At 40.9% G+C, this 21,971-nt stretch overlaps 1 protein-coding gene across 5 annotated transcripts; it reads right to left on the minus strand.

Annotated features, from left to right (window-relative positions):
- Positions 1-140: 140 nt before the first annotated feature.
- On the minus strand, positions 141-21,523 carry slka (STE20-like kinase a). 5 transcript variants are annotated; one of them, XM_078272720.1, is made up of 20 exons: positions 21,422-21,523; positions 18,193-18,357; positions 16,129-16,177; positions 14,781-14,930; positions 13,785-13,857; positions 13,281-13,475; positions 12,646-12,727; positions 12,354-12,485; positions 10,946-12,202; positions 10,717-10,847; positions 10,046-10,169; positions 8,847-9,026; positions 6,746-6,838; positions 5,401-5,472; positions 4,247-4,376; positions 3,422-3,546; positions 3,092-3,286; positions 2,391-2,516; positions 1,993-2,106; positions 141-1,842 (listed from the first exon to the last, which is right to left on the minus strand). In XM_078272720.1, the coding sequence occupies exons 1-20, from the start codon at positions 21,506-21,508 to the stop codon at positions 1,696-1,698; spliced, it is 3,627 nt and encodes a 1,208-aa protein (XP_078128846.1). In that variant the 5' UTR covers positions 21,509-21,523; the 3' UTR covers positions 141-1,695. The 5 variants fall into 5 exon arrangements, with proteins under 5 accessions (XP_078128846.1, XP_078128845.1, XP_078128848.1 ...); XM_078272719.1 differs by lacking the exon at positions 21,422-21,523 and adding an exon at positions 20,721-21,327; XM_078272722.1 differs by lacking the exons at positions 6,746-6,838; positions 21,422-21,523 and adding an exon at positions 20,721-21,326.
- Between the last annotated feature and the right edge of the window lie 448 nt (positions 21,524-21,971).

Consider the following 21,971-nt stretch of genomic DNA (forward strand, 5'->3'; position numbering starts at 1 on the left):
TTTTACATGATTGAACATTTGATCAATATATTTAAAGACACACAAATAAATCTATTTTTGGACTTGTGAGTCTTGATCTTCACTCAAAGTGTTTACAGACACAAAAATGTAAAAAACAAAACAAAAAAACAAACAAAAAAAACAGTCAATATTTTATTTACAACAAAAAAAATCAATTTATAAAGACACTTTAAATACATTTGATCTGACATCAAAAGGAATATTCATTGTGGTAGAATGTCAACTTATTGAAATGCTGTAACTTAAAATAAAAAAATATTTAAAATCTATGGGGTGTATGGTGTAATGTCCATTAACCCCAATAAAAACCCAGCATTCATCACAAAACACTTAGTCAACGTCAGCATACGGAAATTAGAACATGTTTCGATGATATGCAGCGACAAAATAAACTAATTAGGTAAATTGAAATCTCCTTGTGGACCATCAATACTTTTGCTACTGAAATACAGCGAAGGACGTCGCCTCACACATTAAAATTACAGATACAGCGTTTTACCTTTCACACAACACAGGTTTTAACAAGAGCAAAAAGCTCACAGAAAAGAGCGATTACAGCATCGATATATCAGGAATACAAGTTTAGAAAACTAGATGTGATCATAAAATACTTAAGGGCATTTTTTTTAAAACAACGGTTAAATTATAAGTCAAAATAAAAATAAAAGATTAGTTTGGAGTTTGAACAGGCTTGGATGAGACCAAGGTGACTCGCTGTCAAAATTACATCGACAGTTTTACTACTGCATATTTTTTCTTTAGCTCATGTGGCAAAACAGTGCAAATCAACAGCTTTACATTCCTTTAGGTTTAATGTCAAGGTGATCAATTTTCTATATATACACATACAAATGTATTTCTTCATTCTCCAGGACTCTGTGTTTAACTAAGTGGGAGTACAGCACCTAAATGAAATAATGTGCTAAAGCAATAGATATATTCTAGTTCTCAACACTGTAAAACCCTCATGACAAGCACAGTATCCGATTGAACTTCATATGTAGGTACACGCATGTAACATTTCACTCATTGACAACACAGTACATTCCTTTTCATTTTAACTCGTAGCCTTATGATTTCAACATGGCACTGTTTTTGACATAAAGTCTTACAACTACAGACTTTTTCGTTTAACTCAACAGTACATCTCCGTTGAACCAGCTCTACCTTACATGCAGCAACGCAAGATCTCAAGAGTCGTCTTTATCACCAGTACATGTGAAATGATTAAAATAATCTCTCAACATCTTGTGATTGTGGGTGAAAATGATAACTAGTTATTTAAGTGCAAGACTTTCAGAGGGCACCGTATTTACTGTAAAACACAGGGAGGGGCCTAAATGCAGAAATGAAATCAACATATGAGGCACTAGAGATCATTCATACTGCAGTAGGCTGTGCTTACAATAATCTGATAAACATGATTGGCCTTCACTACCAACTGCAGGCTTTTAAAATTTCAACATGCTCAAAAAAGTGCATATTATTATCATTGGACATTCCTCAACAAGCTGAGAAAAATGTGATTAAGTGGGGGAACAGTGTGTAGGCATGTCATGCTCACTAACGGTGGAATCTAAGCGGTTTGAGAAATGAAGTCACTCTACCAGGATGAGTCAGTGAGCGCAGCCAAGTTAGATAGAAGTCTGTTTTGTAGCACAGACAGACACAAGGCTATAATCCAGAGTTGTGCAGGTTTGGGATGGGGTAGAATTTGGATACTCTACTCTGGGTGGTGGGGTTAAGGCATTCGGATTCGCCGCTCATCTTAAAGAAGACCTCCTGCTCCTGGAGCTTCCGTGTGAACTCCTCCTCTAACGCCTGCAGGGGGCAGCAGATACAAACAACTGAGTAAACCACTGTGACGGTTATATCACAAACAAATCTGAGAATCAGAGACATTCATACTCCTGACTGTAGAGGGAGTCTGTACGAGAGGCACATGAAGAGTAAATGGATAAATAAATATACCTTCTTCCTGGGTCTTAGCTTCTCTCTCCATTCCTTTATCTCTTGGCTGTGTTCCTCATCCAGCTCCTTCAGCTTTTGGGTCTCATGTTCAATCAGAAGATGGCATTTCTCATTCTGAAAGAAAATGTGGGTTAACACATGGGGCTTCAGGATTAATGTGCCGGATTAATAAATAACACCTCCTGTGCTCTACCTACTTTATCTGCACTTGAATAGACTTAGGTCTCTTTGCTTTTGTTATTTTAATTGACCATTTTTTCCCAGCACACTGTGCTAAGATCAAAATCATTTCCTCTTACTTTTTTTTCCTCCCAATTATTCTTTTATAAGCACATTGCACTATTTATGATTTAGGGTGGGTGTGTGTGTGTGTGTGTGTGTGTGTGCTGTGGCCTCACCTGCAGCTGCTGCAGCTCCCTGATGTTTGAGTCACACTGCAGCTGCAGATCCCTCATCTGGTTCTCGTGTTTCTGGTGTTGATGGAGCCTCTCGTTCTTCTGCCTCTTGTCTTCCTGAGAAGCAAACTGGACCACGGCGACAAAAATACAACAGCACAACTGTAACAGCGACTCAAACCCAAACAAAGCTATTAAGTGATATGTCTTTATTGCAGATAGGTGGTTTTGAAAGGTGGTCTGCTCATGCTACAGGCAGTGGTAGCCCATAGAGTGGTCATTATGCAGAAGGACAAGTTAGAGACGCGGCCACGGAGCGGTCCATTTCAAACATGTACTACACTGATTGCAAGGACAAAAAAATCATACTTTTCTGGAACACCCTATTTTTACCATCTACTTCTTGATGATTCTTGATCATTATTATTTTTTTTTTTTTTTTTTACAATGTTTAAGCGTTCCTCCACTGGTCTTATCTGAACAAAACTAAATTGAAACAGCATTTTGAGGAGGATGGGGCCAGTGAAGCTGGTGAAATAGTGACTGGGCTGGGATAATTAGGAGTGTTTGTTTTGGGCTGATCCTCGGTGTGACTGTATGCCATAGTGTTGCTAAAAAAGACCATGCGTGCTCAGTCACTTCTCCTTAAATGTGATGCAAGTAGAAATGGTAAAACAACAGCATGAATCCACAGTGTCGGTTACCTGTTTTATCCGCTCTCTCTCCTGCTCGGGCGTGACAGCTGCAGTGGCGGTGATGCGGAGGCTCTTCTTGAACATGGCCATGCGAGTCTTGGCCTCGCTGCGCTGAATCTTGGGCAGACGAACCCTCTCTTGAGTCTGTTTGTTCTTCATCTCCTCTATCAACCGCTGGTTGTAGCGATGCATCTGCTCCATCTCCTATAAAACACACACACACACACACACACACACACACACACACACACACACACACACACAGTTTGGAGTTCAGCTGCATTGTTTAAAATAAGACTATGTACATTTGTCTGAGTAGATTTCTCTCCAAGCTCTTACCTTCTCATGCCTCTTCAGCAGCTGGTGTCTCTGTAGGAAGTACTGGTCTTTCAGCTGCTGCTTCAGCAGCTGGTGCTTCTCCTGCAGGTGGCGCTCCTCCAACTCCCACATGGCCGCCTCTCGAGCTACAAAACATATGTGCACACACACAAAAACACCATGCAAGGCCAGGTTAAGTGGGATTAAACAACATGTACACTGTGACAAGTAGAGCGATGAAAGCAAAACAGACAGGAAACACTGTCAGCAAGTTGGACAAGCTGTAACATGTCTACATGTCATAGTCAGTATTTACACACTGTTGGCTTCATGGCATACAGTCCCTTTATTAGTTGAGACAACATTTTTTCTACCTTTGAGGCTATTGTTGGTTTCATGTATGTCCGTTATGAAACTTGAAACTTACACAGGATGTTTGAGCTCAGTTAGTTGCTTGAAACGTAGTCTAAGCATGGATTGATAACAAAGTCTGCTGATGTGGTGCGCTGAGCGGTGTTGTGAGGAGTCAGAACCATAAAGCGTCGCCATGTTTCTCAGTAGCACATGAACGCACCACAACAGAATTCTTCAAATAAATCTATTCTTTCACCAGCTTTACTATGCAACAATGAAAACACAGACGAAAATAAAGGTACGTGATATTTCCTATGAATGACTGCATGTCTCAGTCGCCACAATCTGATTTTCATATCACACTGAAATAAATAAATTGAAACAACTATGGTATGCTTTAGAAGTTGGTATTGGAAGCAGTAATGCAAAGATGTGCCGTTGTAGTAAAGGGGCTGATTTCAACTGTCAAGTAGTTCCTCCTCAATCTCTTACCTCTCATCAGCTGCTGCTTGTGGTTTAGGCAGTCTTTCTCAATAGTGGTGATCTCCAGTTTATGCTGCTGGATGATTTTCTTCAGAGCTCCGTCCAGGTCTTGCTGCTGCTTCTGTAGGAACTCTTGCTCCTGAGGCGCCAGAGAGAAGGAGAGCAGTGAGAGGAAGCCAAGGGGATCATACAGAGGGACTGCAAAGAGCTAAGAGAGAACGCACAATACAGTGTCAAATGCATCTTAAGTATCAGCCTAAAATTAAATGATATAATCTAGTCAAGCCATCCACTTCAAGTTCAGAACAACACAGCGCACTAAGATGCCACATCATCAACTGGAATCAGTAGAGGAGACACTCAAGAGATCATGGATGGCAAGGATCCACAATGAAGGTGAAGAGAGAAACAGTTTAGTAAAGATTTAGATTCACAGTTTTATGTGAGACAACATGGACATTGACGTTCACATCGTCCAGAGCTCAGCCTACATTATGCATGACTCATTACTTAATGAAGAATTATCCATTTCATTTTCTTTTTTTTATCTTTACATAATTTCAAATTGAGATTTCGTCTACCTAGCTGGTGGCAAATTGTCGGTTACATACTGCTATTACTCCACTATGATTCAGCATAATTGATTATACAGAATTCACTGTAGAAAACCTACAACAGATAACATTGTTATTTTAGTGCTGAATCTAAACTGAGATGGCTAAAAAGGTGATACTGTAACCAAATTATGCACAATACAAGTGACTTTTACATCCATCCTGTAAGGCAGTCGGTTTATGTTTGGACCTCAGCTGACTGAGACAAACATGGATCAAGACGGAAGGAAATCAACAACTACACCACCTCTGGGAAAGAGCACTGTTTACGTCCAGACTTAATGTAACGATGTAATAAAATATAAATACTATATGAAATACACAGACTAGATGTAGAAAATGTGTGGATTGTTGGAGGGAAAATACTGAGCAGGAGAGGAAGAGAGAACCACTGCACAAACACAGTGATGACAACACTCAAATAAAACAACACCGTCCATTCTTACATGTGTCCTTCTTAAAACTGAACCATTACAGACTATCTTTTCACTTCGCACATCTAAGTATGGGCCAGAGACGGAGAGAAAGGGGAAGGGAGGGGGGACTTACATCCTGCATCTGAGCGTTGAAGAGTGCACATGAGGACAACTGAAAAGACTGTATCATAACCTGGGCCACTGCCTGTGGAGGAGAGCACACAGCGCACTCGTCCAGATCAGGGACAGACAGCACACAGCAGGCTGAGGATCTCTCTCACACACACACACACACCAGCACACATACACGGATTCTTCCTAAGTTATGTACGAGATTTCCGACATTGGGAATATCGGTGAGTTTAAGGCGCACAGTACAGTTTGGATAAATGTTATGTTGACAAGAGGAAGTCAATTGATTAGTTATTAATACACGTTTCGTCTTCTCATGCTTGAAAAGCAGCACTTGAGTCCAGCTTGCAAAAAAACAAAAACGTTTTGTTACTTTCCATGCTACTGGCTCATGGAGTGTTAAGAATCTACGAGTTATCTTTCACACAAAAGAAGGCCTTTGTCCACGGCGACTCATGTCTAATGCATAAAAGATGCACAGGAAAACAAAGTTTAGAAAGGGCTTTCAGGACAGATGTCTACTGTGGAAACAAAAGCTGTGTCCGCAATCGCTCCCTCGTTCATTAATTCACTACACGGTAAACACTCAAAGGTCCTCTATGGTAAGTAGTAAATAGAAAGTGGACACTTATGAATCATCATCATCATCATATTGCATCACCACTGACGAGTGTGTTAGTGACATAACTGTGATTTCCATTTTAGTAATCTCAGGAGAAAAGTTAAAGAATTGCATTGTGGGATGTTCAGCTGTAGTAGTACACATGCTAAGGATGTTTTGTTCTGTTGTGGGCTATTTAAAAAAAACATATCTAACTTATCACAGTATGTATAATTTTTTTAGGGCTGGAATTAACAATTATTTTCACTATCGATTATTAATTTGGTCTATAAAATGTTAGAAATGAGTGGAAAATCCCCACCATTTCCAAAGATATTCATTTTAATATCAAAGTGGACGAAGAAAAACGGCAAATATTTACATCTAAGAAAGTCAGAACCAGAGAATGTATGTCACTTTAGTACATCAACGTACTTAATCACATTGATCCAACAATTCTGTGAATCCAATATAGCCATAAAACAGTGCTGCTCATTAAGTTGCCTCTTTGCCCATGACGGCTTAATACCACCACATATATTTAAATGGTATGGTAAAATGTGGCGGTTGACAAATATCTTTAGTCCAACGATACGAAGCGATTACAGACACAGCAATTCTTAGTGTTTGTGTGCATGTGTATACTTTACAAGAATGAATCAGGTGATAGGGGAAGAGGGAAAGGAGACAGAGAGAAAGTAATCTTACTCATTCACAGAGTAAGAGACAGCAGGTGATGGTTTACCTCTGCGGTCTTAAGTAACGATAGGTCCTCCTTTACACGTTTTATGAGCTCTTTTCTCATATGTTTGGGTGACTGTCCAACTTCCTGTTTGACCTACAGTGTATGTGCAGAAACTGGATGATGCTGTATATTCTGAAAATCTAACAAAGCTGGCCAACAACAGCAGAAGACATGCACGGCCCACTTTGAGAGGAGAGATACTGCACCCAGCCAGTAATTGATTTAAAGTCGGCATGCTTAATTCCCATGACCTGCGTCTGACGTTCCTTTGAACTAGTCAGTCAGGCTTCTTTGATTAGTAGCACATCAGAACTGTAAGTTTGAACTGCACAAGTCAAAACCAAGTCATGAGTTTGTCAAAGGAAAGATACATGGCAGAAGATGTTAGTCTCAAAAACAGCTCCTTGTGTATTACTTTGCATTCAATTAAGTCCCACAGCCATCAAGATAATTATTTTGCCTCCAGAAGTTAAAAAAGAGTAACTGAGTTGGAATCATCTACGACCTCTGAATGTGGACTGCTCAAAAGCTCTCGATTTATAACTGAATGCAGATTACACTTCACTCATGCACCACGCCAAACTACATAATTCACGTCTTGTTGGTTCCTGCCTGCTTTTAAAGAAGACTGATCACACCTGTACCTAAGGAACCAAACCATTGCAGAACTCTTTGTCACTGGTCTTGAAGACTACAGTCTAGTTGCTCCGACTTCGGTGATAATGAAATTCTCCCCCTGAAAACTGGTAAAACCTTCATATGTAATACCTTACCAGGTACCCTTAACCCACTTCAGTTTGCTTATCGGCTGAATAGATGTGTATATGATGCTGTTTCTTTTGTCCTGCACTCTGGCTTAGGTTCTTACTTTCAAGATGTTCTAAGACAGGTTGCTGTTCATAGACTCAGCTTTTAACACTACTGCTGTGTTTTCTGTTGTATCCGAGTCTACTTGTTTCCTTTTTTATGTACTTGTTTATACTTCAACACTGTGTGTGTGTAACTCTGTGTGATAGCGATTGTATACTGTGTATACTTTGAAAGTTTTTCGTTGTATGGAAAGGCACTGGTGGCCTTTTGATGTATATGACAAAGAAATCCTTGAATATACACATAAACGATGATTCCATATCAGTTACTCTGATGCAAGGCTTTTATCATTTCCCCAAATGAGCCCAACACCACTCGGAAAAATCTTCAAAAGTTGGCCATCCCATGACGAAGCCACCTCACACACTCATACAAAAGACATGGTTAGTTAAATACACAATAACAGTACATTTTCAATAAAAACACAACATTGCAAATAGCAAAAAGAATTTAAAAATATGCATTTCATCAATAGGCAATAGCTTATATTTTTGCAGCTAAACAACCACAACAAAGTACATAACTGAGAACTGTAGCAACCACTTTAAGCCAACCTGCAATAATATTTTTAGGTACAATAAAAATATACTCTATGCCCAGAAAGCAAATTGCGGGTAGCACAACCACCACCAGGCATCATAAGTACACTATGGATGCCAATTGGCACTGTTGCCATAAAAAAGCTGCATAAAGCGAAACACAAAAACAGCAAGCACACTCAAAACATCCAACGAAGCATTTAAGACTGTCAAGCAGAGAGAGGCATTAAAATACTAATAAATACATAACATATATTTACATAAGCCCAGCACACTATCATGATAAGGTTATATTTTTAGCCTAAGACTGAACTTGTAATACATTTTTCTCTAAAAATAACAAATACACTTATTAGCACAGTACTGCTTAGGAGGCAACCGGAAGCCTCAGGGCAGATGAATAATGGATACAACAACATGGAGCTAGCAGCATCTAGGAGAAAGATAGCACAGTCTATCTGTTGCTATCATTTGCACACATACAGTACTAGAACAGCAAGGCACACCACTCCCGTAGGATTAATATGACACAGCCAAGTATGCCACCACCAGCTAAGTTGTTAAACACATGCGCCATTTAACAGCTCGTAATTTATGACATGCAAATGCTTACGACCCTGAGCTCCCCCAGTTAGGAGCTAGTCAGCCCACTAAAGGCACTTCCATGCAGAAACAGTCATGCAACACCGTACCTCTTTCTTCCGGTTCTTCATCATGTTTTGGAACTTGGAGAGCTCCTTGTCTTGGTCCGCTTTAATGCGCTTGGCTTCGTCTCGCAAACGGCTGGTGTGATCCTGTTCCAGTCGCTCAATGGTCTGCTTCTGCTTCTTCTCAAGGTTCTCCACTTCTTGGTCATATTGACGCTTCTTAGCCTGCACAAACAGAATTGGCAGAAACTGGCATCAGCCTGACATGATGACTATAAGGGCCGTATTTTAACGATCTAAGCGAACGGTGTGAAGCGCATGCCGCAGGTGCGTTTAGGGCGTGTCCAAATCCACTTTTGCTAGTTTGAAGGCGGAAAAAAGGCTCCGTGCGCCGGAAGCATGGTTCAAAAGGGTTGTACTTAGTGTCTTCATTAATTCATAGGTGTGTATTGGGCGTAACATGCAATAAACCAATCAGAGTGTCATCTCCCATTCCCTTTAAAAGCCAGGCGCATTTGTACCTTGGCGCATTGCTATTATGATGGCGGATTTGCACCGTAATATTTTTATTTGTAATCTTTTGCATGTTTGTGTGCTGCTGCGCTTCCCTGTGTGTGTAACAAGCATAGTGTGTGCGCGCTGTGCATATGCCTAGGCGCATTTTACTAATTTGCTGTTAAAATAACAATGAAATGCTGCGCTATTGACTTTAGGCCAGTTTTTTCTTGGTCAATGGCGCCATCACTTCCCGCTGCCTCAAGATAGCAATACGGCACGCACATGGGCACAGGTGCATTTGCTTGCAGTTGTCGGTTAAACTAGCAAAGACACTTGTGTCGGGCTTTGCGCTGTGCTGTGCCGGGTACAAGATAGGGCCCTAAGAGTTTATATGTGATCCAATATCAAAAGATTAACATAGATCAACACCCAGACCTTTATTGCTTAAAGAGGGAGAGGGAAATTAACTGTGTAAGACATCTGTATGGCGTCATTTCAACCTGGCTATAAGACGGACTCAAATTAAAGTTACATCATTGAATAGAAGACAATTTCCGCTTCACAGTAGAAATTCTAAATGAGTAAATGCTACTGTAAGTGATAGTGACAGACTGGTGTCTGGCTGCATCCTTCATGCAAGTCCCTCCGTCAGATTGAGATCTACTTTGAGATGAAGCAGCTCGTTTCCTAGGAGTTGGCCAAATAGAATAACATCACATAACTGCGGTATGAACAAACTGACTCACAGTAGTTTCCTGTTCAAAGCGGCGGTAGATCTGCTCTCTCTGCTGCTGCAGCTTGTTGCTTAGCTGCTGCTGGGCCCTCTGCTCCTCTTTCTGCAGGAGGCGCAGCTCTCTCAACTCCTGCCGCCTGAGGAAACCACACACCAAACAGTCAAGTCAGGGTGCCACCATATTTACTCATCTCAAATTCAATAGTTATTGAGTCATTGATGATGTTGAATGTTTTTCACAAAAACATTTATTTTTCATTTCTGAGATGTTTTTTTTTTTTTCCTCTTTCTTATCTGCATTTTAAGATTGATAAAAATATGAGTCTACCACTATATTTAATAGTTACTTTAAATGGTCCTGGTCTCCTCATTTCTGAATCAGTATTTGTTAAATTGATACATGTTAACTTTGTGCATTACTGACATAAGGACATGAACCCAACAGCAAATAGTCAGCAAGCACTTATGTAAACATTCAGAGCAGCAGGTCTCAAGTCTTAAAAAGGCAGCATGGGAGATGACAGTAACATAATGCAGCAATCATCACGGGGGATAACCCATCTGGCATTTGTAAAACTGTGGGAGTTGTGAAATGAACGAGAACTATTTAAAGCAGGCATGCTAAATAGGCCGTGTCACATATTTAGACCTACAGTACAGTAAGCAGGTTGGAAACAGACGTACCTCAGGAACCTCATCTCTTCGCTCTTGGCGTCGTTATCTGTCACTATCTTTGATGTTGTCACACTGACCTCCACGCCATCCACCATGAACTTACGTGTCTTCTTCAGAGTCTTCTTCTGACGCCTTGACTCCTACAAATGAAACAGAGAGGTTTTGGGAGGCTCAAATATTCATAATAGTGTTGATAATTTAACAACTGTGGTTGTACTTGAGGTACAGATTATAATACCTGCATAGACACAGAGCCCCCTTCCTTACTCTTGGACAGGAAACTGGAGATGGACAGATTGAGGTCAAGACTGTTGCTATCAGTAGCAGAGCTGCTTCCAGAGTCAGAGTCCTTCTCCAAATCCGGCTTGATCACAGCAGGGCTTCCATGCTCAATCTTGCTTTCTGAATCGGTTTCACTCTCCGGGACGGAGACAGTATCTTGGGAAATGCTCTCATCTGCGTGAGTAGCTTTCTCCTCATCTTCCTTCACAGGACTTTCCTTACATGGGATCACTTGTTCTGAATCATCAGAAGTGTCTTTGGCTTCATCACTGACTCCATTTTTGGATTCAGTTGGGGCCTGTTCCTCCAGATCAACCTCCCCCTTGGTCTGATTATCTTGTCCAGGCTGCTCTGCCTCGTTAATGGCCTCATCTTCAGGCTTTTCGTCTGGCTGACTCTCTATGGCCTCCTTCTCCAACAACACCTCAGCTGACGACTCACCTACGCTCGACTTTGTGTCTGTGTCTCCATTTATGTTTGTGTCCACTACATTTGATTCTATATTCTGTGTGTCTGTATTTAGGACTGTGCCATTAGCTGTGTCTTCTATTCTGTCCTCTGTCACTTTATGTTGAGGCGTTTCCTCACCTGGCTCTTTGCTTTCTTCTTCTGCCTGTGCCACTTCTCCTGATGTGGATTCTGGTTCTTCTGGTGTATCTTCAGGTTGCTCTTGTGATTCTAAGGATTCTTTTGTATCATCTTCTTTTTCTACCTCTATTTTCACCTCCTCTGGCTCTCTTTCTTCTTGTATTACTTGGGTAGGTTCATCCTGCATTTTCTCTTCCTTTGTCTCCTTCTGTTCCTCTACTTCTTGACCATCTGTGACAAGTTCTTGTGTATCCACTGGGTCTACAGGTTCTTCTGGCTGTGATACTACAGGCTCAGCAGGAATCTCTTCAGCTTGAGCATCTTCTGGTTTAGTAGGTTCTTTAGGATCTTGTGAGATAAAGTCCTTGGTGGGCTCCATTACCCCAGGGGCCAGGTCTTCATTACTGGCATCAGACACCTCGTTGAGTTTCTCCTCCTCTGTCTTGTCTACCTCACTTGTTCCAAGTCCTTCATCAGAGAGCTTATCACTTGTCCGGTCCTCAGCACGCTCAGCCTCCGTCTTTTCTGTAACAGATTCCAGCGTGGAAGGAGTTGGTGGGACTTTGTCGTCCTCTGAGCTGGCCACACTGGCATCTGATGGCGCTCGCTTGTGCCCAGGAGCCGCCTGAGCCAACAGTTAGAAAAATATATCAAAAATAAAAATATGTCATTTGCAAAGATATCAACAACTCTTAACGCTGATGCATCATTTCAATTATATATTTTGTTGAGTTCTATTATGTTTGTTATACACATACACCAATAAAACTACATACCAAAGGTGTATCAGGCTCTTCTTCCTCCTCCTCCTCTTTGCTATCCTCGATCTCCTCTGTGACTTCAGCTTTGGCCTCGGCTATGAGCTCTCTGAGAGGTCTGCTATCAGTTACACTGGTAACAAAAGGATGCTACATAGGTTGACAGGGACACAAGAAATATACATCTTTATCCTTCACAGCAAAGATTTTATTTAAGTGTTTATGCATTCTTTGAGCTACGTTGTAGGCTACGTTGATGGTTGCGTACTGTGAGTTAACAGTAGGGAGTGAATGGAGTCGGGCAGCTCACCTGTAGAAGCTGTAATGTGCCCCACCTATTGTCCACATTCTTATCAAGTGCTTTCCGCAGAAAGTCGTTAAATTCTGGTGACCTTTTAAGAATAAATAAAACAGAATCAGTTTGTTGGCCATAGATCAGAGGAAGTGAAAAATACCATTCTTACCCTGTGGCCGTTCAGTTAAAGGGGCTGTACTCAAAATACTGAAACAAACAGCAGGTTGGATTGTCTCCACATGGCTCTCACAGACCATTCCCTCAATACATGAAATACCTACGTTTTTTTTAAGGCCACATGCAGCACACGCAGCCCGACCGGCTATCAAAACAAAGAACAGAGAAGCTTGGATTACAACACACACAGAGGGAGTGTGACTTCACTCTCTGGTCAGGACGCCATTACTCCACTATATCTTTACATACATTTATTTTTTTTTGATGCTATATTTTTTATTTTATTTTATTTTATTAGGATCTCCATCAGCTACTATATATACTATATTAATGTGCTGAATATCGAGTACGGCCCCTTTAAGCATTAACAATTCAGCAAGCTTTCACACATTAAAGAGTCAACATATCCTTATCTCCAAACCAGAAACATTCCAGTGCCACGTCTCTAGTTATCATCAGTGCTCTAATCTCACCAGCGAGAGGGATGCATGAGTGTGGGGGGCTCGGACTTGGCTATTTTCAGCAGCACTCTCATGGGATTCATCTCGTGGTTGGGTGGCTCAATCTGTGCCAGCTCTATCAGGGTTACCCCGAGGGACCAGATGTCGGCCTTAAAGTCATACGGACGGTCCTTGGAAGTTTCGCACATTACCACCTCTGGGGCCATCCTGCAAAATTAGAAGTCAGTGGATTTGAATGTGTGCATTCAGGCATGTTTGATATCTTCACTCTTCAAGGGTAAAAAGACAATAAAATAGTATGTGTGTGCATTTCGGTCTGGAATTTGAAAGATAGGAAGCCTATTCAGTATTTCAAGCTGAGGTCATCCAACCCTGTGCATCTAAATTGCTGAAAGAGGCCTTTTCCATTTACACATTCCATGACGACATAGAAAAATCATAGATGTGAGACACGCTTGGACAATTATCAGATAGAAAGGGGTAAATGTCCTCTTGTCTGCAGGCTGCATGACTCACCAATACGGAGTGCCGATGAAAGAATCTCTTCTCTGTAACGTCTTGGTATTTTTAGCAGACACCCCAAAGTCAGCTAAAAGTAGAAATTAATTATGATTCTTTTCATCAGTTAATCAAACTGTATAATGACACATTATGCATTAAACAGTGAATATACAGATAATATCAAATAATAACATACATAACATTTCTACTAGAGCCACACAGTTGCCACAGCAGAATTCTTTCTCAACTATCCTGCTTCAAGCTTTCAAATATGAACCCCATAAGTGGGCAGAAAACCCCTTTCTTATCATCACTCCCAGTAGTTCTGTTGCCTGTGAAATTATTTTGTCCGGCTCTCTCTTTTTCTCCCCTCACTTACATTAAGCAGTATGCACACATTAGAGGGAAAGAGAGCTCTATCATTAAGGCCCTGGTAACTGCTTGATAAGTATTGTTTGCCTGGCTTTGCCATGACCCTCTGCCTACAGAACATGAATCATCAGGGAGCCAGCGGCTATGGATGCTACAGCAGCAACATAAATGCTTTTTACTTCTGAAATATTATGTAACCAATTCCATGTATCACCAACTCCAGCACATAAGTGGTATAAAAAAAAAGGCAGGTCTCTCCTTTGGCGCTAAAGAAAAAGCGTCATCATTTTTTAAAATGTTTTAACTTGACACCGCATGAATGACTCATTCCAGTTTTATCATATGTTAACACAGTCCTGAGCACCACTATCCCCAAAGTCACATAGCTGAGCTGGTTGCTACAGCACTGATGGCAAAGGGATCTTTACTAATTAGCCTGTAACAGTAAGCCTATTAGTGTCCCTGCAGGAAGGTTCAGAGTGACCACTAAGGATGTCAGAGAGAAATCTACAATGAATCAACTATTGTTCTGTGCAGTATTATGAAGTGAGTACCTTAGCACGAATATTTGAATAATCCTTCAAATTTAGAGAACTATTATGATGGAAAACTCAGCAGCAAAAGAGGATAGATTTTTACCCAGTTTCACTTCTCCATCCAAGGAGAGGAGAATGTTCCCGGCTTTCAAGTCTCTGTGGATGACTTTGTTCTCGTGGAGGTAAGACAAGGCCTCCAAGGTCTGCCGACACACCACACGGATCTGGGGCTCCGTCAGGGGCCTCTCCAGTTCTGTGGATCAAAATACACACAATTAATTCATAATTGATTATGGTTATCGTAGTTTTTGTGATTCACTTTTACAAACACAGACAGGGCCATTTTCGATATGTTAACATCATGGCCTGGTGGTCAGACACAGAATGCAGGTAAAACTGCGGGCAATTATGGACCATGACTCTCACCCCCTACACAAAACACCAGACAAACTCAAGAGCACTTTCAGCAACAGACTCATTCAACCCCGCTGCTCAAAGGAACGCTACAGGAAATCATTCCTGCCTGCTGCCATTAAACTCTATAACTCATCTGCCCCTATTAGATGACCACTATTTGTCTGCATTACCAGTACAGATTAATTACTTGTATCTGTATCCCTCCTTTTTAAGTTTAATTCCTTCTCCCCTCACTTGTGATTGGCTCGCCTGATGCAACAACTGCATGCTGGCGGTTGCCATGACAACATGCTGGCTGTAGAGCTGTGTTGGAATGGACGCGTATATTGTGTATAAACACATTAATATATGTGCCTTATGTTCTCTCTGCACCTCATTTATTATGCAGTCCCACTGTAGTTGTATTTGTATCCCTCCTTTTTAAGTGCATTTGTATGGTATAGTGACTGCACTGCATTGTATTTTAATGTATTGTACTGTATTAATAGTAGTGTTTTATGTTGTAACTGTATTTAAGTACCTGGCTGCAAAGACACCTTAATTTCCCCGCGGGGATAAATAAAGTTAACTAACTAACTAACTCTATCTATCATGATGGTATCCAATAGCAACTGGAGGACAAAACTCCATCCTGACACCAGCCAGCATGCATGAATCAAATAAATCTGGGGGAAGGAATTGGTTCTAGGTGAGTCAGTCCACAGAGCAGAACACATCATCCAAAAGTGAAGTGTATTAATTTGTATCCACTTTGTAACGCACACATACGACAAAGTGGTGAGGTGTTTCTTCAAGCTTCAAAATAAGAGAGAGAAACTGCAGGCATTAGAAGTGGACTAACCACTCCTTGAAATATGAGCTACAATAATTACACAGTTGGAATGGCCTCTCCAACTGGGGAGAGGCAAAACAATCCCGCAGAGGAGACTTCTGGATGGAATAAAAAGAGTTGGCACTTGAGGATGGAGCAAAGAAAAAGCTCCAGCACTTTATAGTGTTTTTTTTCTGTTTCCTGCAATGAAAGGGGGACTTACCCAGCATGATGGCATCCACTGCACCACCCGCACAAAACTCAATCAGAATCTGAAACGGTAAAACAAAGTAGAACAAAAAGTAATGTGTACTGTAATGCAGTGAAGCCACCAACTCCTCTCATAGCACAGAATTTCCCTCAAGAACTTGTGTTATCCAAGGTAGGTAAACAACATGACCTTTATAGGAAAGACATCAGAACCCCTTTTCTATGTTATTGATTATGCTGTGGAGACATTTCAAGAAGACAATCGATCGGACACTAAACAGCTATACCGAGCAAACTCTATTGACAGATCTTTTATTTTCCATTTCAGGACAATCTCTCGGTTTCCTTGTCGGAGCGAAACATCAGTAGAGGTTCCAGTTGCAAGCTGGAGACAGAGACTAGGATCCTCTCCCTATAGTTTCTTTGCAATACACAGCATGATTTGTATGCAGAAGATGTGTAGTTCATCCTGTTAGAACAATTTATACAAAATAAGTTCTTATTGTTCAGAGTGTAAATGCTTAACGTGTGTGTCTCTACGACTCACATACTGGATATTTCATCATCGTTCAGTTCTGATGAAAAATTATTTCCTCGTTTGGGTTAACGTCATAAAGCCAATACTCCCTTTCAAGTCAAGATGTCAGGTGCAGTACACAAAATTTTATTTCTGGTGTATTGACAGTTTAATTCTTGCCACAAACAAATATTCTTCGTATACATATCTAAACCATACCATTTCTTTTAGGGAAGATGTGAAAGGAAATATGCTAGGGAGTTAAAACCATAAGAACTTAAATTTACTTTCACTTGTCTTATAATAATATACAACTAAAAGCTACATCAAGAGTTTAGGCTTGAGCATAATGATGCATTTCCTTTCTCAAATCTTCTGACATGCTTAAACAGAATTACTGGCTGTCTAATAATAAGAGAACTATGGATTCACCAGGTCATGGAGCAACTCTGTGGAGCCACAGTACATTAGATGAACATAACGCCGTCCCCTAATACTGTTATAGAGATGTAAAACGGACCAGCTCCTGACCTCAGTTGTAATAGCAGATGTAATGTACCCGTCCGATCACCACTTCATATATATTGGCACTTGCCAGTTATTTGGCAGCTCATAGTATCAGATGATAGACAAAAATCAATCAAAGCTACAACCGAGCACTGCCTTCTTTTCAGGGATTCAAACAAAGAGGAGAAACCAAGTGGCCGTTTCTGTTCTGCATTACGATTTACCGTGCCATGGGAATCTCGCGGGTTAAATTGAACAACACGCATGTGAATAAATCCTCTCTTTTTTAGCAACATGTTTTCCTTGACTCATCTTTTGTGGAAAAAAATATACATTAACTCAACATGTGCACAGCATAAGCAGTTACACATTAATCATTCTGCTTAAAGACGGGGGCCGAAGGGACAACCTGTATGCAGCTCTGAATTATTCAGGCACTTTCTCCAGCCACCAAAACCACTCAATTATCTTCCCATAGATGTGGCCAGTCCACAAGGGACAGCCACATGACACCACCTGCCAGGACCTAATTGCTCTAGGGCCTCTTACTGCACACAGAATGAGATCCACTGACCATATATATATTCACAGTAAAATAGCTTGATAAAGAAGCAGCCTCTTTAAAAAATGGGAATTTAGAAAAAAAAGAGAATTTTACTCTTTTGTCACTATAAAGAAACAATATCCCCTGCTTAAGATTTATGGGGGATAAGAGTAAGGTCAAAATAAGGAGTATGCCCGTGACTTCAGCTGGACGATTTTGACCTAATAGCTCTGGGAGGTCAGGCAATCCTGCTGTCGAACATGCAGTCTTAGCCTTGTACAATCCTGACTGTGTCACATGGTCAATTTTAAATTCTTCAAAAGGTAGGCAATGGGGAACAAATGCACTGTTATTATCCCTAAATCGAATGATGTAAGAGTCCAGCATAACGAATAGTGGCTTGTGATGAATTTGTGTCTCTCCATGCGTGACTAGTTCACTGCCGCTGTGTCTCCTTGGCTTCAAATCAACAGCAACACACGAGAAAAGTCAGGCACTTGCTTACTTACCCAAAGTTTGCCTTCAAAATAGAAGGCATCCAGCAGTTTGACGATGTGATGGTGGTTGCAGGAGGCCAGAATTTCAATCTCCACCATGTAATCCTCCAATTCATCCTCTGTCTTTGTGTCAATAACCTTGGCAGCAGCGAGGGTCCCATTCTGCTTGTTCTGAGCCTGAAAGCAATATTGACGACAAAGGCTTGTAGAGAATGTTGATCAATACATTTCTTTTCTAATATTGCTGGCTGGACTACAGAACCATCAGCTTGGCTTACTTTGCTGGGACTGTGCAGTATAGTGGCTATTTTGGAAGAACACCCATCAACGTTAACAATTTCATTTAAGACAAAAGCCATTTTGGAGCTAGAGTAATGAAAATTGCAGCACTTTATGGCTTGTGCAGCACCTAAAAGATCACATCTCTATAAATACATTTCATTGAAACTTTATGATAACATGTTGTTATACTGTATATGGAAAAGGAACACTACTGTGAAAAAAACCCCACAGCAACCATTTGAAGTAAAAATATTTACAATACGCCCGATCATCTTCTGACCTACTCTAACAAAAGCTGATCTTGTGTAGCTTGCTCACTTCCTCCTCTTCTTTTTCCCCCCTCACTTCTTTCTTTCCTCTTACTTTGATACACATACTGTAAAGTCACATGTGAAGTTACAGTGGCAGTCATTTAGAGATTATACTAAATAAATCTATAATTTAATAGGGAAATGGCTTATGCTCATCTAGGTAACACATCCCTAAAATCTTCATTCCTGATTAGGCTGTGCTAAAGAGACTAATACAAAAAATGACCACCCACCCTGTCAAAAAGTAGCCGAGAAGTTATTTTAAGGCCAGCTTTGGGCTTAATGTTTATGGATACAGACACAATCTTGGGGAGTTAAGGAAAAAGAAAAGGGAGGGAGAGTCACACACTATATTTACACAGTTCTGACCTGACACACTCCCTGTCTTTTTCCCTTTGTGCTGGCCGACGCCTGTCTAGCACAGACCATTAGTAATACATAATATGCTTCATGGTGGAGAGGGTAGTGATAATTTGTCTGCCACTGAGCTATTCAAGTGGAGCCTGTGGCCTTCAGTCATTATGTACATGTACATGTAACACTTAGATAAACTCTGTACTGTTTTGAGGGTATCATTGAGAGAGTTTGTGGGTGCCATAAAAACAAATCATGCACATTGTTAAAATGATCAGAAGGGCTGAATTTCTGTCACTCATAAGCCAATCTAACTATGTGAACTGACAAGCTGTGCGAACAGAATTTAATAAGCAGTTTGTCCAAACAAATGGCCTGTCTCTTTACTAAAATAAGGCACAAAACAACCTGTTTTTTTGCTGATGTGCATACTGTATGAGTTGAGGACTCTTCTGTCTTTCACTCTCTAAACAGCCGATTCACACTTTGCTGGCAATATTCATCACCCCAACCAAACGAGGCAGCCATCAAAAGCCTGTGAAATAACTGGTGAAATACGTAGTTTGTGTTTATAGAAGTCCTACCTCTATGTGTGGGAACCACAGACTGGTGGTAACAGGGAGTCAATACATTGTGAAGAGTATATTTGTCTACATCTGAGAAGGCATGTAAGTCCACTGGCTTTCATCACAGTTAGTTAATCAGCTAATAAGACTTGCAAATGAATATTCACTGGGCCATTAGCTGCTTTATTTGATCACCAGAGTTCCAGGAAGGGACAACATAAGCCACAGAGAAAGAGAGAGAAAGCTGGGGGTTACTGCAATAAAAGAGTCTTGAACTGATGAAGAGATGGCGCTTCATGTGAAACTATTTCCACTAAACTACTAAGCTATCAACATTTATCATCTGATAATAATGATCAATTATATGCAGATATTGTGTCCACCTCATGTATAATGTACAGTGTGTATTGGTAAAACTGAGTGTGTGACATAAACAAACTACTAGCACATTTGACTTTTAAGGGTACCTGCTATCAAGATATACAGTATATCTATTTTTATTTTTTTTTACTGTTTATCTGTGTCCTCTGATCTCTCCGAGCAACCAGATTAGACAATCCAGTTTGGCATTTGTGAGAACATGTTTATTCTGTGGTGGTGAACCACACCTTCAACAGTTTGAATGAGGCCAAGTGCAATTCAATGACATGGCAAAGTCATATTTACAACCTGTTAATGTAACAGGGCCTATCTTAAACATGGGAAATAACACTGACACACTTAGGATGTAAGCTTAAACTGTCACTACACACAGTTCTAGGTTACGTTTCTTTACATCCTTACCTTGAAGATGTTTGTAGGCAGGTAATAGTTGCAGTACAATACAGTATGAGTAAGCTGTCATAGCATGCACTTGACACTATAAAATTGCAATAACTGAGGGTCTAGTGGCATAGAGGATGTGGCCTGAACGAGGATTGTGCTGTCATATTAATGTATCATGACCTGCATGCAACAACATGAAACACAACGAAAGCCTGTCTTGAGAAATGGGTTAGAAAACCCCAAGACGGATCTAACAGATTACCTTGTAGACTTTCCCAAACGCTCCATCTCCCAGCTCCCCAATGATATCCCATATTTCCTCGGGGTTAACGTCTCTATGTACATGTTCATACTGCTTCTTCTTCTTATCAGGGCCCAACTTGAATATCTTCCGAAAATTGAAGAAAGACATCTTTCTGACGTGAACTACGGTGCAGTGAATGCGATCACTTCGGTTATTTCCGCAAAGAATATACGGTTCCTCCCGACGCGGAGCCCAAATGGCTATCGAAATAACAGCATGCAGGCGTCAAATGAAGGCAGACAAGCTGCTATAGTAGCCATTCAGCTGTGAAAATGGCAATTATAACTTCCCTCGACGGTTGTTATTCATAATCACATCATAGCTAGCAGTGTTCAGGTCGATGAGATAAGGGATACAGAGACGAGTTCGCTATTACGCACAGGCTAGTAATTAAATTTTAATAAAATCAAATAAATGACATTAAGAAGCAAATATCGACCATAATATCAACCTCGACACGGCATTTTAATCATTTAGCTAACCTAGTGAGTAAAACACGGTTAGTCAGAGGACCCCATGCTTCGGTTGGCTGACTACACAGAAGTTAGCAGACCAGCGTCAAGCTCGGTAACGTAACGGCACGTAATTTCCGTTCAAAAATAAAATAAACCGTCTCTGCTGTTAGTAACGAACAACCGTACACACATATATCTGGTTACCGTCAGAGGTTCAGCACAGTGAACTCCACTTGGTTTGGCGGCAGAGCAGAATCTGTGTTCATATGGGCAGCCAGCAACCACTAACATGCCATGGATGTATTAAGAGAACTTCATGTTCCAAACCGCCCTGATCAAAACCGCCTTTCCTCTGCCGCCTGGCCCTCATGGAAATGGCTGGAGACGGCGCGTTACCGCGCGGCGATTTGAAAGCATGGAAAGCATAGGCATAGAAGTTAACAGCGTTAACAGCGTTAACGCTAACGTTATGTCGTTTTGTCGTAACGTTAACGCTATACTACACTGTTTGCTGAATGAAAATACTAAATGTAACATTATTATCATACTATGGTAAGGCCGGTTTTGTGTTGCTTTAACAACGCAAGAGACTCACTAAGCTTTTACTTCGGAGGTTAAATGTTTCCGCTGTCAGTTGGTTTTGTCGGTTACTTGACGTAGTTAGTTAGCTGTATCTGTTTCCTGAATCTGCTCGGCAGGACGTACGTAGCGGCTCAGCCGGGCTCAGCCCCCTCGGCTCTAGGATCTACCCATG

The sequence above is a fragment of the Sander vitreus genome, chromosome 17 (assembly GCF_031162955.1).
Source record: "Sander vitreus isolate 19-12246 chromosome 17, sanVit1, whole genome shotgun sequence".
NCBI classification, from domain to species: Eukaryota; Metazoa; Chordata; class Actinopteri; order Perciformes; family Percidae; genus Sander; species Sander vitreus.